Source organism: Ruditapes philippinarum, unplaced genomic scaffold (genome assembly GCF_026571515.1).
Source record: "Ruditapes philippinarum isolate M1 unplaced genomic scaffold, ASM2657151v2 ctg6588_1_1_1_1, whole genome shotgun sequence".
Lineage (NCBI taxonomy): Eukaryota > Metazoa > Mollusca > Bivalvia > Venerida > Veneridae > Ruditapes > Ruditapes philippinarum.
This window is the reverse complement of record NW_026867161.1, coordinates 21,355-38,063: the sequence shown is the minus strand read 5'-3', so window position 1 is coordinate 38,063 and position 16,709 is coordinate 21,355. Positions and strand designations below refer to the sequence as shown.

The window sequence follows — 16,709 nt, the reverse complement described above, 5'->3', positions numbered from 1 at the left end:
CATGGTGAACATGGCACCTGAAAACAACGTCTATCCCCTTAGTTATTGAATTGCTTTCTTTAACATAAAATAATTTAGTCCATGTCAGAATAAAACTCAAAGCTTTTATTTTATTGTAATGGAAGGTTTTAAAGGTTATAGAAGCACTCATTAATTTCATTACAATGCCAATCACATATTTGTGAATGTTAAAAAGTTTAAAAATGGCTATATATTCACAATGTTAAAATGTAACATTCAACCTTATCATATACATAATTGCTAACATTGCTATCATATATAAATATATTAATATATAACATACAAACAGATACAATATGGACAATATATGATAGATGCTTTTAATCATGATCAACGGAATTTTATCATAATTTATCAATATGTGAAGATTTTCATGAATTATGAAAGTTAAATATTATTTTAATTTAAAAAATAACATAGTTAACATGTAATTAATTTTACTTTTAATGGCACATTTATCATAAAGAACCTTAAGTTGACAAGAATTTGGTGTTTAATCATTTAGTTAAATAACAATATGTTTTCAATGTCATGGTTTATCAACAAATAGTATGTGCCACTAGATCAGCACTTACTTGTTAACAAACTATTTCCTTATTAATACAACATTTTTATGCCTAAAGTTAAATGGGGCTACAACTACCAGTGTGTTTGATTATAAAAACAAGCAACTGATACTCACTCTATATGTCTAAAAACTTTAATGAACCTTCCTGCAAATCAGCAGTCAAACCATCCACTTCGTGGGCAGTTTCTTCACCATTATACAACACCTCATATACAGCTGTCGGATCTCCATCTTTACCTATTTAAAAATTTACCATAATCATCATTTTAAGAGCATTGGTAAACAATGGATTATTTTCTATGAATGCTTAAAATATTGACAAAAAATATATAGAAATGAAAAAATTGGCATTTTGAAATATTTATGTAAGATGGGCCTTTATCCCTTTTATAATAAGGACATTTAAAGGCCATATTCCAAAAGAGAATTGTTTGCCCCCCCCCCCCCCCAAAAAAAAAATATTAAAAAATTACATGAATTTTTGTCTTGCCAAATTGAAAAATAACTGAATAATAATGCCAAAAATTTTGTACGTGGTAAAGTATAATCAACCTTTATAACAAAATATGTTATTAAAGAAAAAATTGAATTGTTATTGACTACAATTAGTATCTACATTTATATAATCATTTAATTCTATTTAATATATAATGAAATATCAAATCATTTATCTCACAGTTTCAAACAACATCCATTTTAAATTATTTCATTCTTTTTTTGTTATGTATGAAACTAAATACTCTCAACATAATAATTTATTGAAATACCTTCAATAACATACATATTTACTTTAAAATATTTCATTTTATCAAATAATGTTGATTGTTTTCAATGTAATATACATGTATAACAATCATGATTTTTACTCATACTTTTCATAAAAAATATGCATTTACAATTATGCATAAAAAACGAAACATGCCTATTGTTTTCATTTCAATGTACTCAATCAATTGAATGTTGGATTTAAAAAATATGAAAAGAATGAACACAAATCACCTCAAGTGAGAATGAATAAATTACCTGATAATACATCTAAAACTGTACCACGGTACCACTTTTCTTTCTTCTTCTTATCATCAACAATCCATTTATGAAGGATTTCTCTTCCCAGGAATTTGGTTCGGCTTGACCTTTTTTTCAAAGGCGGAGGCTAATGAAAATGTAATATTGGTAATTATGACAGTTGAACACATAAGAGGAAATATCAATAATTAACAAGCATTTGATAGTATTGCGGGCAATACAGTAGTCCCCTACCGGTCCCTCAAAAAGTTCTTTAATTGTCATACACTCCTGTGTATTGCCATTTATAATGAATTTGACGATGAAGTCTGTATTTGAAAATATCGACCACAAAACATAATAAAATAAGTTTGTCTATATCACAGTAATGTGTTAAGTTTCCATGCTTAGTAAGGAAATTAAGTTTATACAACCTTGTCATATTATTACGATGTGGGATTTTAAAGTAAATCCTATAAGGAATGAAGAAGTTGGAGTGAAAAAACCAGTTTCTCGAAAAAAATCTAAGTTCAAGGGGGACATAATTCTGGAAATAGTCTTGCTAGAGTATTTAACCTTCTCAAAAATGTCGAGTGATAATAAGAAACATATATATGAAGTTTGAAGTAGATACATTAGGAAATAAAGAAGTTATTTAAAAAAGACAACATTTTTTCCCCTAAAAAATCTAAGTTCAAGGGAGGTAATATTGATATTTTTTGTGCTAGAGTTATAAACCTTGTCACATATGATGTGGTTGATGACCAGGAACTTATATTTAAAGTTTGAAGTAAACACCTTAAGAAATAAAGAACATATAGTGAAAAAGCTGAAAATTTAAATCAGAAATCTTGAAATTCAGGCTATTTGTTGCCATAGCAACCAGAATTTTCAACATAGGAAGAAAAGAAAAAGACGTGCATAATCTCCAGACTGCCATCTACCCATATTTCAAGTTTCATAAAAATATTTTCAGTACTTTTTGAGTTATCACTGGATCCAGTTTATGTGTTAAATTTGCCATATTTTCAGACTATTTGTTGCCATAGCAACCAGAATTTTCAACATAGGAAGAAAAAAAAAAGACGTGCATAATCTCCATACTGCCATCTATCCATATATCAAGTTTCATAAAAATATTTTCAGTACTTTTTGCGTTATCGCGGGATCCAGTTTTGTGGACGGACGGACTGACGGACGGACAGACAGACGGACAGACGGACGGAGGGTAAACCTAAAGTCCCCTCCGGTTAAACCGGTAGGGGACTAACAAGCAATTATCATAGTATTGCAAGCAATCCATAAGTCCCCTACCGGTAAGAGCCAAAGCAACATTCTGAAGGGCCATTCACTTAGGTTCCTATTTTAAGTAAATTTGTTGAAAAGTTCTTTAAAAGTGATCGCAGGAAACAGTTTTTATGTACAGACAGACGGACTGAAGGACACTCTAAAGTTATTTTTTAAACATCCCTGTTATCAAAATATAACATTTTTAAAATCCTATCATGATTGAAGAAGTTGGAGTAAAAATTACCAATTTCTCAAAAAAAAGTCTAAGTTCAAAAGGGGCATAATTCTGGAAATAGTCTTGCTAGAGTATTGAACACTCACAAATGTTGAGTGACAATAAGAAACATTTATATGAAGTTTGAAGTAGATACATTCAGAAAAAGAAGTTATTAAAAAAAACAATGTTTTTTTCATGAAAATTTTAAGTTCAAGGGAGGTAATTCTGATAAATTTTGTACTAGAGTTGTAAACCTTGTCACATATGATGTGGTTGATGACAAGCAACTTATATTTAAAGTTTGAAGAAAATACCTTAAGAAATAAAGAACTTAAAGTGAAAAAACTTAAAAACTAGAATAAGAAATCTTGAAATTCAGTCTATATGTTGCCATAGCAACCAGAATTTTCAACATAGGAAGATAAGAAAAGGATGTGCATAATTTCCATACTGCCATCTACCCATATGTCAAGTTTCATAAACATATTTTCAGTACTTTTTGTGTTATCACTGGATCCAGGTTATGTGTAAAATTTGCCATATTTTCAGTCTATTTGTTGCCATAGCAACCGGAATTTTCAACATAGGAAGAAAAGAAAAAGACGTGCATAATCTCCATACTGCCATCTATCCATATATCAAGTTTCATAAAAATATTTTCAGTACTTTTTGCGTTATCGCGGGATCCAGTTAATGTGTAAAATTTGTCATATTTTCAGTCTATTTGTTGCCATAGCAACCAGAATTTGCAACATAGGAAGAAAAGAAAAAGACGTGCATAATCTCCATACTGCCATCTATCCATATACCAAGTTTCATAAAAATATTTTCAGTACTTTTTGCGTTATCGCGGGATCCAGTTTTGTGGACGGACAGACGGAAGGACAGACTGACGGACGGACGGACAGACAGACGGACAGAGGGTAAACCTAAAGTCCCCTCCGGTAAACCGGTAGGGGACTAATTACAGCTTCCAACTATATAAATTGTTTTACTGCTCTCACAGCTTATTATTTAAAGAAAGGCTGAATAATGATAGATTTTGGAAATGGAATGCATTAATATAAATTTATTTTTATGACATAAATATTGTTGAAGTTTGAAAATATTAAATATGAAGTTGGCTCCTTCCTCATAAAGATTCATCATATGTTGACTTATAGAACTGAAACACCTCAATGATCAAGCAACGTTATAATGACAGTCTGTCAGAAATCTCCCATATGTTTAAACTTTACACATGATGGCTTGAAAAACATACTGTGCTCATCCATAATATCTAAAATATGTTTTAATTTCAATTAAAAAAAGTATAATAAATATTTTTTCAGATTGAAAAAAATGAACAACATTTAAAGATCTCTGTTAAGAGAGTACAACATCATGTTGCAATACAATACTTTATTTTGGTTTTAAACAACAACAAATTACCTGTGTAACTTTCTGCTTCTGTTGACCTGATGGCCCTGCAGTATCTTGGGAAAATGTTGAATAATTTGTCACACAAGACTGAGTATCACATTGAACTGAACAACTACTTAAATTTGGCAGTGATTCTGTTAGAATTTTTTCTGGTGCTTTCAAGGACTGATCTGTGTACTGAAATACATGTATATAAATTAAGTTTTATGTTATAATGTTTCACACTTCTCACTTCCCCTCGGAGCGTGCACGTCGCTGAGGCACAGGGCATCGGCAGAAGATTTACAACTTGGCTGGTAGACAACTTAAATTTTGCCTTCAACCGTGGGCGGTAACTACGGAACTCCTACTTCGTCACTTCTGCGGACCAGCTGCCGATGTCCTGACTAATGCCGAGGGGAGTGGCCCTACAAAGTAGGCTGAGACGCCGAGGATGGTGTACTAGGGTGCGTGAGCCCCTAGTACAGATAGACGGCTTGTAAGGCAGGCCTATAGCTGGCACCAACAGCCCTTTTCAGGGCTAAACACCTTTCCTATTGTCACAGGTTACTGTACATTTAGGTTCTCATTGACCACCGTACAGTGACCTACTTTTCGGCTCAAAATTCATATCTTTGGCTAATACTCCGTGGAAATTGCATGGAGGTAAATTATCACCATTTTGTGCTTCAAAATTAACTCTTTAAGGACATGACTGGTGACATGTCCGGGGTCCGTACTCGACAGGGCAAGCTGCATTTTGTGCCCGAAAGGGCGGATGGACCCTCATTAAGCTTTAACTACATACACATAATGTTTCACATTGGTTCATATATTTAAATTAGAAACCTAATATATATATTTGTATGTTATGAATTGTAACATACGTTCATAAAATTAATGAATAATAGTATGCTCAATTTTATTGTAAAATTTAAATGACAATATACATTTAAATGACAATATTCAACCTTTCACCTTAAGGTATTAGGACCCTAATGGGCACTATCAAGAACTAAAGAATTGACATCATAGGTCAGATGTATACCTTAAAGTACACCTGTATATAAAAATTTAAACAAAGTTTACCGTACGGAAATCAAGTTATGTCCACTTTTCTGAACTCAAGCTAGGATGTTATGAGGGCCCTTTTTTAGAAATGAGGAACCTTTAAATAATCTGCAATAACATTCTAATGAAAAATGTTTTCCCCTTAATTTTTGGTAAGAAACAAATAGTACCATTCAGCTAACAATCCACATAAGCAAAATTATGGTTCCTACTTAAAATTTATGAAATCTGTATAAAAATGTTACCCTACCCCACCCATTTTTACCACATGTCTTACCATTTTTCTACTTAGGGAGCCTAATTAAAAAAAATCTTAAAATTTACCCAAATGAGCGCCTGTTTTCAAAGTTTCCCTAAATTTTTAAAAAAGTATATTGGTTGATCTTGTAAAATATTAAATACTTTTACCGTCTAGTTTTGATTATATTACACTTTGAAAATATCAGGTACCATATTTATCACTAGATTTAGCATAATTTAGCCAATAAATACCTATATAAATTAAAAATTCAATATTAAACACTTTTTTCTTTCCATATGGGACATGAGAGATACATAAATAATGTTAAAAGAAAAAAAAGAAAGAAAAAAAAAAGTTGAACCTTCTGGGGATTGAACCCATGGCCCTCATTTTCAATGTAGTTAACAGTAATTCTAGCCTATTTGAATACTCTTCAAAGCGGAGGTAATGCATTAGGGTGCTAATACCTTAATTAATATTACAGTATGACAATTTAATTTTTTTATTTATTTTTTTTAAACATTTGGAACATCTTATGAATCTTACTGGTATTAAACCTACCCATGGTTTTTCAGGTTGCCTAATGCCAGTGTATGTTCCATATCTTGGAAGTGATAATTCCGGAAGAATAAATTTCATGTAAAAACATTTTAATTTTGGAACCATTTTCAATGTCCATAAGTTTTTATCTCTTTTAATCCTTTCAATATATAAATCATATGGGTTGGTCCTCCTTATAACAAAATCACACCATTCAATTTCAAATATGTTCAGTTGGCCTTGAATTTGAAAGTAATACTCATGTTCTCTTTTTAGTTGTACCTTGTTGTTTGACTGTTGAAGGCAAAAATTTTGTACTTTCCCTATGGCCTGTTTTATCATGTATGAATTTGTCTGTAGCAAATTTTTAATTTCTAAAAGTCCAGTGTCACTTTTGGTTTGAACAATTCCATCTGTTGATGCTGCTAAATATGGATGACTCTTACATATTTTTAATCCAGTTTTACTAACTTCTACATTTCCCTTTTGGTTTTTGTATTCAATTATTGTATTTTGCTCTTGTGTCAAACCTCTAATAGTGTGTATGTTACCTTGGAATTTACTGTACAGCATATTTTTTACCAGAGCTGAGGAGACGTTTGTTGATCTTCTGGCCATGACTTTTCCAAAGTTTGAACTTGTCAATCTTATATTCCTTTCTTTTCTCCATGTATCACTTAAAGACTGATCAATTGTATTATTTTGAATATTTAAAATGTCTGTATCTGAAATTTTAACCTGACTTTTTAAGAAATTATCACATAGTTCTTTTAATTTGGACTGGGAAACATCTGGTGAATCGTCTAAATTACTTCCATAATGAAGTTTAGCTTTCTTTGAATTGTTCACTGCTATGTCTTCTAGTTTTCTTTTTCTTCTTACATTTTTACTATCAGGTTTTGCCTTGTATTTAGATGAAGCATTCAAAAGTTGTGCTTGTCGTCTAACACCGCTTAAAAAAAAAACTCCAGCAGGTTCCTTAGTTACATGGTTGAAAGTGATGGGTGACCATTCAACTCCTATATTTTTCCTCAACGCACCCCCGTAGCATCGTGCATTCCAAGAACCACGGGAACATCTATTTATTACTTTTCCCCCATCAAACTTTGCTCTAATAGCCATCCAACTTTCACATAAATTTATGGTGAAATTTCCTATAAGTCTATGACTTTTATCTGCTATTCTGTTTAAAAAAAATTGAACATCTTTAACCAGTTCTTTCAGTTCGGATTTTTGACATTTATTTTTTGATGCATGTCTTGAACTTTCCATTTCTTTTTCAGATGGTAACTTCCAGTACTCATACTGGCTTTCAAAAATGTCATCAAATGATTCATTGTCAAAGTTCAATTCATTATCATTATCATCACCATCATTATCCATTGTATGTTTTACTTTTTTTTTGCAAAAGTCACTGCATCGGTCATGAAAACCAAGGACATGGTAAACTGAATTAATGATATCTTTTCTCAGTTGCTTTACATTTTGATCTTTGGACCTCATGCGTATAGCACATCTTACGGCTGTTGTTAATCTTAATCTGTTAATTTTTGTTAATTTCCCTTTGCCTTTATAATGGGGTTTTTCAATAACAAGCTTTTCTAGATTTGACCGCAAACATTTGCAAGTATGATTAGCACACTCAAGTTTTTCAATTGATGTTCCCCAAACTGGCACTTTTTCCTGCAGTTGTGGGAACACAGAGCTGTCTCCATCAGCAATTATTTTTGTGTACCTTACTCCATGAGATGTTTCTGCTTGCAAGAAACCATTTAAAATAATGTCAGCTTCCATTGCCTGAGAGCTTTCACTCCAATTTTTATAACAATTGTGTGATTTAGGTTCAACTGTCTTATTTTTGGCCTGCTTGCAAATAACACAGTGCTTATTTCTTACACCAATATAAAGCAATTTTTTGGTTTCAGCTCCAAAAATGACACCAACTCCACCATAAGCATTGTATGTGTGTTTGTATGTCCGCTTTGACCACCCACCATCACATATAACAGTGATAGCTGGAATACCATCATGAAAATTACCTTTCTCAATAGCTATTCTCCTCTCCTCAGCTCCGGCCTTTCCCATTTCTTCCTTTAAAGCATCCTCCCACCATTTTCCAATTTGATCTTCCAGAGAAGAAAACATATTTGAAGTCAACTGGGGTATGTTCATTGTTGAAAGTTGTTCCCGTATGTCAGTTGCTCCACCACCACTAGCCATAGTTCCCCATACTGCCCTTACATTTATATCATATTGACCGTTTCCTTGTTTTTGGCTTGTATTTAAGCAGAATTCTTGTTTACAGCCTTCACAAATAGCTAGTAGGATACTAAATAATCCACTTTTACATTTCTCAGATCTAAGAATGATTGGGGGTTTGCCATTTGCAGCCAATGCTCTTGCTTTTTCACATATGCAACTATGGGTCGATATAACTGCGACATGGTCTTTTAAGTTCTCTAAATTTATTATTCTGTATCCAGATAGAGGTTTTTTGTTTAGAAATAGTTTAAACTTTAGGGAGGTGCTTCCAAGAGACAGTAACTTTGAATGTTTGTCTCGGACGATTGGAATTCTCCGTACAATAAATTTAGTGACTATATTGTTACTTCCAGTCCCTGACTTTTGTCTGACAAGTTGGTATGGTTTATATGCGGAAAGTCCGTGCGGGGCCAAAGGCCCCGCGAGGGCTGTAGCGCTCTTAGATAACATGTATGACGCGTATCAATTCAAAAGAAATCAAATTAAAAGTTAATGAAAAATTCAAAAAAATATATATCCCAAACCTAATGAGCTGCGAAAAAATCCTTAGTTAGCGGGCGCCGCCATTTTCAAATCTATGTTGTAAAACGCTTGACAAGCGCCTCTTGTAAAACGCTTAACAAGCGCCTCAATGGCTGATTATTTGGACTGGTTTAAATGCGGTACAAGTCAACCCGGCCCCAAGTCAACCCGGCCTCAAAATTGGTCAACCCGGCCCCAAAATTGGTCAATCCGGCCCCACGATATTTTTATTTGGTCAACCCGGCCCCAAAATTGGTCAGTGCAGCCCCAAAATTGGTCATTCCGGCCCCAATATATATATTTTTCAAAGAAAACTATTTTCGTCATTTTGTTGTATGATGGAATAAAAATGATTTATTATTAATTTAAGATTATTAACTATAGAATAATAGTAAAAAAAAGTGTCGGTAAATTTAATTGCGCCGATTAAGTCTTTAATACGCAATATTGATGATGAAGTATATATAGAATTTCGAGTTAAAAGGTTTGTATAAATTTATATAGTTTCCAACAATATTTTTTCAATTCATTTGAATGTTTTTATTGAATACGTTCATCATTATAATTATTATTTGTTTCGTTTTTTATTAACTTATTTTCAAAGAATATATATGTGATGAACATTGTAGGGGTGTGTCAGGAACATTGTTGAACTATATAATATACAATTTGCTTGTTTGTTGATATTGATAGTTGATATTGATACTTTTTATATAAAATAAATAATAAAAGATATCATCATTGAACTTTTGTTTTTGTTGTTAATTTCTATCTTATTTCTTGATAAGTGTTTACATTTTCAAGCAAAATAAATAATTAAAAAAAAATGGGGCCGGGTTGACCAGAAATGAAATTGGTTTGGGGCCGGGTTGACCAATTTGGGGCCGGGGTGACTTGGGGCCGGGTTGACTTGGGGCCGGGTTGACTGTAATTCGTTTAAATGTTATGAACAGCGGGCGCTTTTTGATTTTCATTCCGAAAAGCGTGTAAACTACACAGATTTTTTATCATTAAACGGCCCAGTCTTATAAAAAGTCGTCTGCTTTTTTTATCGCTGTCGTCTCAACAGGCTGAACGGTACTATTTTGGCATAATTACATTTTCCTATTTAAAGTCATAGAATTATATTTACTTTTGCATATTTGGACTACCACAAATTTTACATGTTTCCTTTTGTACATTTAAATATATTTTAACATTTTTATTCACTTACTTATGCAAGTTTATGCAATAACTTGAGCTAGTCCTACTGGACTATACTGTATACAACTACAAGTTTTAAATATATCTAAGTCAAATTCTAAGCATATGATTTCAATTGATTTTCCTGAAAAAAAAAATTCATATAAATATTATAGACCTTACCAGATCTTATGCATTATTTTCACATGTAATATGTCTACATTCAGGAAGCATACTGGTAAATAACTATGTCTATATTCAACGAGCATAATTATTGTCTGGACAACAAAATTGTAGGGAATCAATTCCAAGAACTTCAAACAAAAAATGTTAAACATTCAAATGAAATATACCAAGAAAACAATTATTGTACAGAAGTAAATAATGATTCACAGGCTTCTACACAGGTATATTTACTCTCTCCAAATCAATCTGAGCATTTACATATGCAGGATGATAATTACAATGACCATAATTATTGTCTGAACAACAATGTTGTAGAAAATCAATTTCAAGAACTTCAAACAAAAAATGTTAAACATTCAAATGAAATATACCAAGAACACAATTATTGTACAGAAGTAAATTATGATTCACAGGCTTCGACACAGGTATATTTACTCTCTCCAAATCAATCTGAGCATTTACATATGCAGGATGATAATTACAATGACCATAATTATTGTCTGAACAACACTGTTGTAGAAAATCAATTTCAAGAACTTCAAACAAAAATTGTTAAACATTCAAATGAAATACATCAAGAACACAATTATTGTACAGCAGTAAATATTGAATCTGATTCACATGATACTACAACTGATGGTTCAAAAAACATTGAAAATGTTGTAACAGCAAATTTTTCACAGAAATGCCCATCATCAGCCTTGCATGAAAAGCACATTGTAGAAACTAAACCAATAAAAGCAAATGATTCTTTCAAGCTAGCTAACTTATCAAATTATAATGGAGAATACAGTTTTCTAACTATTAATGGTGTAAATTACAAGAAATGGGCTGTACCACATGATGGTAGCTGTTTTTTTCATACTTTAAGTCTTGGGTTACATGGTGATTTCTCTAAAAGTAATTACTATAGAAACCTATTATGTTCACACATTGTTACACACTGGGATGAATTTTGAAGACCTTGCAACACTTTTCACATGATTAAATTGGACATAAAATTCAAAAAAATACCAAGAAATATATGATAAAACAGCAATGGGTGAGCTGGGAACAGTATGTGAATTAAAAGTTGCTTGTGACTTACTAAAACTTAACATACATACATTCCTGAAAGGAATCCGCTTTGATAGAGATAGCAGAACATTTTAAAACTCACTTACACATGAAACATTACAGTTCATCAAATGTGTCAGATACAACAATTACTTTATTGCTGTCAAATCAACATTTCTCCTTATTAACTGAACAACCATTAAATACATCACTACTAGAGGACAATGTGCCGAGTTCTAGCACAAAAAAATTAAACAAAAATTACAGTGGTGCTAAAAGAAAAAGAAATACTAATCAAAACAAAACTAGCAAAAGGAAAAAATTCTTGCCAATTAAGCGCATGAAATCATCCACTTTTACAAATGATTCTAAATTGAATAACAGTAAAGATTTTGATATGTCTATCAAATGTAGAAAATTAGGAATTAATTTTGAAGAGCCTATAAACACAGAAACAAATTATGAGGCAACTCTCAGACGGCAAAGAAATTCTGCACATGTAAAATCCGCTGAAAAAAAATATAATGTTATAACTGATGAACTACCAAACCCACCCCCATGCTCAAATGACACACATTTCAATAAAGTCATGGATTGTATCCGTACATTTGAGTTAGAACAAATGTCTTATACTATAGGACATTGTTCAACATGCCATGAACGTAGGTTACAAATGAGAATGGCCTCAGAATCTCTTTGTCAACGTTGTCATTCTGACAAAAATAGTATTAAAATGTTTTCTGACAAAAATTTAATGAAACCCTTTTGCAAGTACCTTCAGAATTTACAAAATCTTACTCTTGTTGAGCAACAACTTATATGCAGAATAAAGCTCCTGTTATGCACGTTCACATGCTTAAACATGGTGGGTATTGCTTGCTAAATTCACTCGCGTTACTTTCCCACAAGATGTTAACGAACCTGCAAAATATTCTTCCTCAATTACCAAAAGAATTAAAAATGATTTGTGTTCGAAGAATATGAGCAAACAACACAAGTAAAAAATTCAATGTACGTCGACTTGCAGTGCTCAATGCACTAAAATGGTTGAAAAAAAATAACAAAGCATATTCCAATATCACCATAAGTCAAGAAAGAATTGAGCAGTTACCTGAAAATGCACCAATACAAATAGACACAATAGAAGCTAAAGTTTCAAACATTAATGACATCAGTGACCAAGTTCCAGCTCCAGACCAAACAAATCCTGGAGATGTTAATGGTGAAACAATCTCAAGTATTTCACTACCTGATCAAAAAATAGATATAAAAGATAAAGTGAAAAACGTCATTGAAGAATTAAGTACTTGGTGAAAATCATGTAAATGAAAAACGGAAAAAAATATGTATTCCATGGCCGACACGTGATAACATTTCCTTTGTCTGAATTTACTACAATGCCATTTTTTTTACACTTTGGCTTTTCCATGTCTTTTCCCTTATGGTCATGGAGACTATCACATTAATCGCCCTAGGACCTGTACATCAATGTCAGAATGGGCAGAACATCAAATGTGGTATGAAGATGGTCGTTTTGCTCAACACCAGTTTTTCAAATTTATTGTTCACAACATTATAATGCGTAAACGCACATTAGAGCAAAGTAGCTATATTGTTAAACAGCAACTTGGTGAGGAGCAAATATCACTCTCTGATTCTTAAAGAACAAATTAAAAATGGAGACAACCTCTTATTGCCAAAAAAATTCTTTACTTTGGCGCTTCCTTACGAGGAACATCCCAGTATTGGGCACAAAGAAACAAAGAGTTTAAGGTCACTTATACAATTTCAGATCAATGAAGGTAATGGCCTTCCCATCATTCTTTACAACAGGCAGTTGTGCTGAATACCATTTTCAAAGCTTTAAGAAGATTGTTACATCTCTATACAAAAGAAAACTTCAGGCATTTGTTTGACCTAGATAACAGGGAATAACTTATTTTCAGCCTTACAAAAAAACACACATATTGTTGGTCACTACTTTGATTTAAGAACACAATCTTACTTCAACACAGTTATGCAACCTGCTTTTGGAGTTGATGCTTTTTGGTATCGCCAGGAATTCGCCAAATCTCGAGGTATGATCCATTGGCATGGTTTATGCTGGCGTACTGATCGACAACCTCATGATCTAATCTTCAAAGCAATTGAAAGAGGTTTGTCTGATGATCAAACAGCAGAAGAACTTTCAAATTGGGCAAAATCGATTTTCGGCTTAACAGCAAACCATCCTGCAGGTAAGGATGAAAATGGATTGCCAAACAAAGACTTATGGCCACCACCTGAAGGTACAGCACCAGCTCCACCTGAAGAAAAGAACCCTCTGCTGAAACTCTTGATGGATGTTAGTGAATCACAAGAAACACTGTTAGAAGACCATTTACTACTTTGCAATAGAATAAATATTCACAGGTGCTCTCAATATTGTCTTAAACCCAATAAAAATAATCTTGTTTGCAGAATGGAGTTTGGTACTGACAAAAAACCAGGTAAAATCTTAAGAAACTCACCAGGTATTGTTTATGACAAAAATCACTCTTTAAGGTTAGAAATGCCCAGAGATCACCCTATGCTGGTTCAACATTCAAAATTTCATACCCAAGGTTGGAGAGCTAATGGAGATATATCACTCATTTTATCAAAGAGTTCACCTGAAAATCCATCAGTTAATGAAATAATTGCCACTGAAAAGTATATCACTGGTTATGCTTGTAAAGGTAACCAGCCAACAGGGGCTGTTGTAGATCTATTCAATGATATAGCTCATTCAGCAGATGAAAATACAGGTGCTACAACAAAGTCAGTTTGCACAAAGCTTCTGATGAATACAGTCAAACGAGATATAGAGACTTCATTTGAATTAGTTGGTCTTCCTCTTTACAGATGTAGTCATAAGTTTCAAACTGTAAGTTTCACTGGATCAAGAGTTCTAGAACGAACAGGTAAAACCATTACTAAAGAAACACCTTTGGATAAATATTTAAACAGACATGAAGATGAAAAATGTTCATGGTATAAATATATATGTAAACAAGGTAAAGTACCTGTCATTAATGGCAGTTCTGTACGAGCAACATGGCCACTGCAAGAAGATTTCTGCAGATCAATGCTTTTATTGCATACACCAAATTGGCGAAAACTTGAAGACATAAAGCAGAATAATCAAACTTGGGAACAATTGATGTCTGACTTCTTAAAATCAGATGACTGTCCAAATTTTGTCAAAGCAGACATTGAAAGAGCAAAAACAAATTATTCAGAAGATGAACATGATATTGACGAAAATGATCAACAAGATGAAGGTGACACAATTGAACAACCTGAATGGGCACAACTATTAGAACCGCACAAAGAATATACTGACCCGAATGATTTTACTTTTGATGATGGTGGCCCTGACTATAACTGGGGAAGTACTTCTACGGAATATCCACAGGGATTTGGTCTCAAGTTTCTGGAAACTCTTGAACAAGATACACCATCTAATGACAATCAACTCTTTACTGACATCAAACTTCAGTCCATGAATAAAGAACAGAAATTTACTTTTAATTTGGTCATGGACAAATTAATTAAATATAAGGAAGATCCTTCAATACTTCAGCCTTTAAGACTGATAGTTACAGGTACAGCTGGTTCTGGTAAATCATTTTTAATAAAATGCATGGTAAATGCCATTCAAACACTATTTAACAATAGTAAAGCTGTTCAAGTTTTATGTCCAACTGGAAGCAGTGCAAATCTGATAGCAGGTAAAACTTAACATAGCTTTTTTTATGTGCCAACAGGTTATGCAGCAACAAAAGAAATGAGACCTCCAAATGGAGTTAAAGCTGAAACAATACAAGAGAATTGTAAAAGTTTAGTTGCGATTATTGTTGATGAAAGATCACTTATTGGTTCTACAACATTAGGATGGATGGAATTTATGTGTCGCTTTGGAATGAATAACCCATCATTATCTTGGGGAGGTCTTCCAGTTGTAATTTTTCTAGGAGATGATGTACAACTTCCTCCTGTCTGTGACACACCTGTATATACTACTAATACCAAAACCTCTGCTGCAATACATGGTTCATGAGTATGGAAAGAGTTTATATATGCTGCAGAATTGAAAACTATCATACGTCAAAATAATGATCAACAACAGTTAAAAGATGTTTTGATGAGCCTTAGAGAATACAAAGTTACTAAAGAGCAAACAGCTTGGCTTCAGCAATTTCAATGGAATAATCTTATATCCAAGTATGGTCAGAGTTTCATGTCAGATTTGATAGAAAATGGTTTATTTGTTTTTCCAACACATAGTGCGGAATTACAACACAATCTACAGCAACTTTTAAAAGCAAACATTCAAGCCCCTGTTGCCAAAATGTTTGCAATAAATAAAGGTCCACATGCAAAAGGAACACCATGTGATAAAGCAAGTGGTCTTATGAATTGTCTTTACTTATGCAGGGGATCAAAAGTTATGCTTACATGCAACTTATGTGTCAAGTATGGCTTATTCAATGGATCAACAGGAGTGGTCACAGACATCATTTACCTAGATGGTAGGCATCCAAAAGATTCTTTGCCAGATGTAATTATGGTTAAATTTCATAAATATACAGGGTCACCTTTCATAACTCAGGAACCAAAGATAGTACCAATAGTTCCAATTGAACGAATGGTTGAATGCCGTTGCCATGGCTGTAAACGCCAACAAGTTCCACTAAGACTTGGCTGGGGAACAACAATACATAGATGTCAAGGGTTAACAATAGGAGCTGGAGAGACAAGTAGATATATTGTAATTGATCCTGGCACAAAAACCTTTGAATCTAAAACTCCTGGAGCCTTATTTGTGGCTCTTTCTAGAGCAAAATCTTCTGGAGGAACTCATGAATATCCGGATTTTGCATGGCACCCTAGTGTTCTTGTGAATGAAGATCGTATTTTTCACATTGTAAATACACCTACAACAAAAGCCAGGAAAAGGGAAGTGGAAAGAATAACTGAATTAGCAAAACAGACAAAAACAATCTTTGCAAACTTAAATAAAGAAACCGTGTTTACAAAAGTAATGACAAAACTAGAGAATTTAGAGACTAACAAACATTTGATAATAACAGAAGAATAGTGATTTTCGGTGGGTGGTATGTCAA

General features: G+C 33.0%; 2 protein-coding genes across 2 annotated transcripts; both read right to left on the bottom strand.

The window, feature by feature from the left end:
• Positions 1-480: 480 nt before the first annotated feature.
• Positions 481-4,643, bottom strand: LOC132735086 (uncharacterized; the record flags this gene model as incomplete). The annotated part of the gene is made up of 3 exons (XM_060721987.1): positions 481-826; positions 1,613-1,742; positions 4,533-4,643. Coding segments are annotated over 3 exons (363 nt in total), but the record flags the coding sequence as incomplete, so codon positions are not given.
• Positions 4,644-5,577: 934 nt separating this feature from the next.
• Positions 5,578-9,361, bottom strand: LOC132735083 (uncharacterized). The gene has a single exon (XM_060721986.1). It carries the CDS (start codon positions 9,064-9,066, stop codon positions 6,283-6,285), a length of 2,784 nt encoding a protein of 927 aa, XP_060577969.1. The 5' UTR covers positions 9,067-9,361; the 3' UTR covers positions 5,578-6,282.
• Between the last annotated feature and the right edge of the window lie 7,348 nt (positions 9,362-16,709).

Bases quoted from the DNA above. Each gene is read 5' to 3' on its own strand.
- LOC132735083 (XM_060721986.1), bottom strand. From the start codon at position 9,066: ATGTTATCTAAGAGCGCTACAGCCCTCGCGGGGCCTTTGGCCCCGCAC.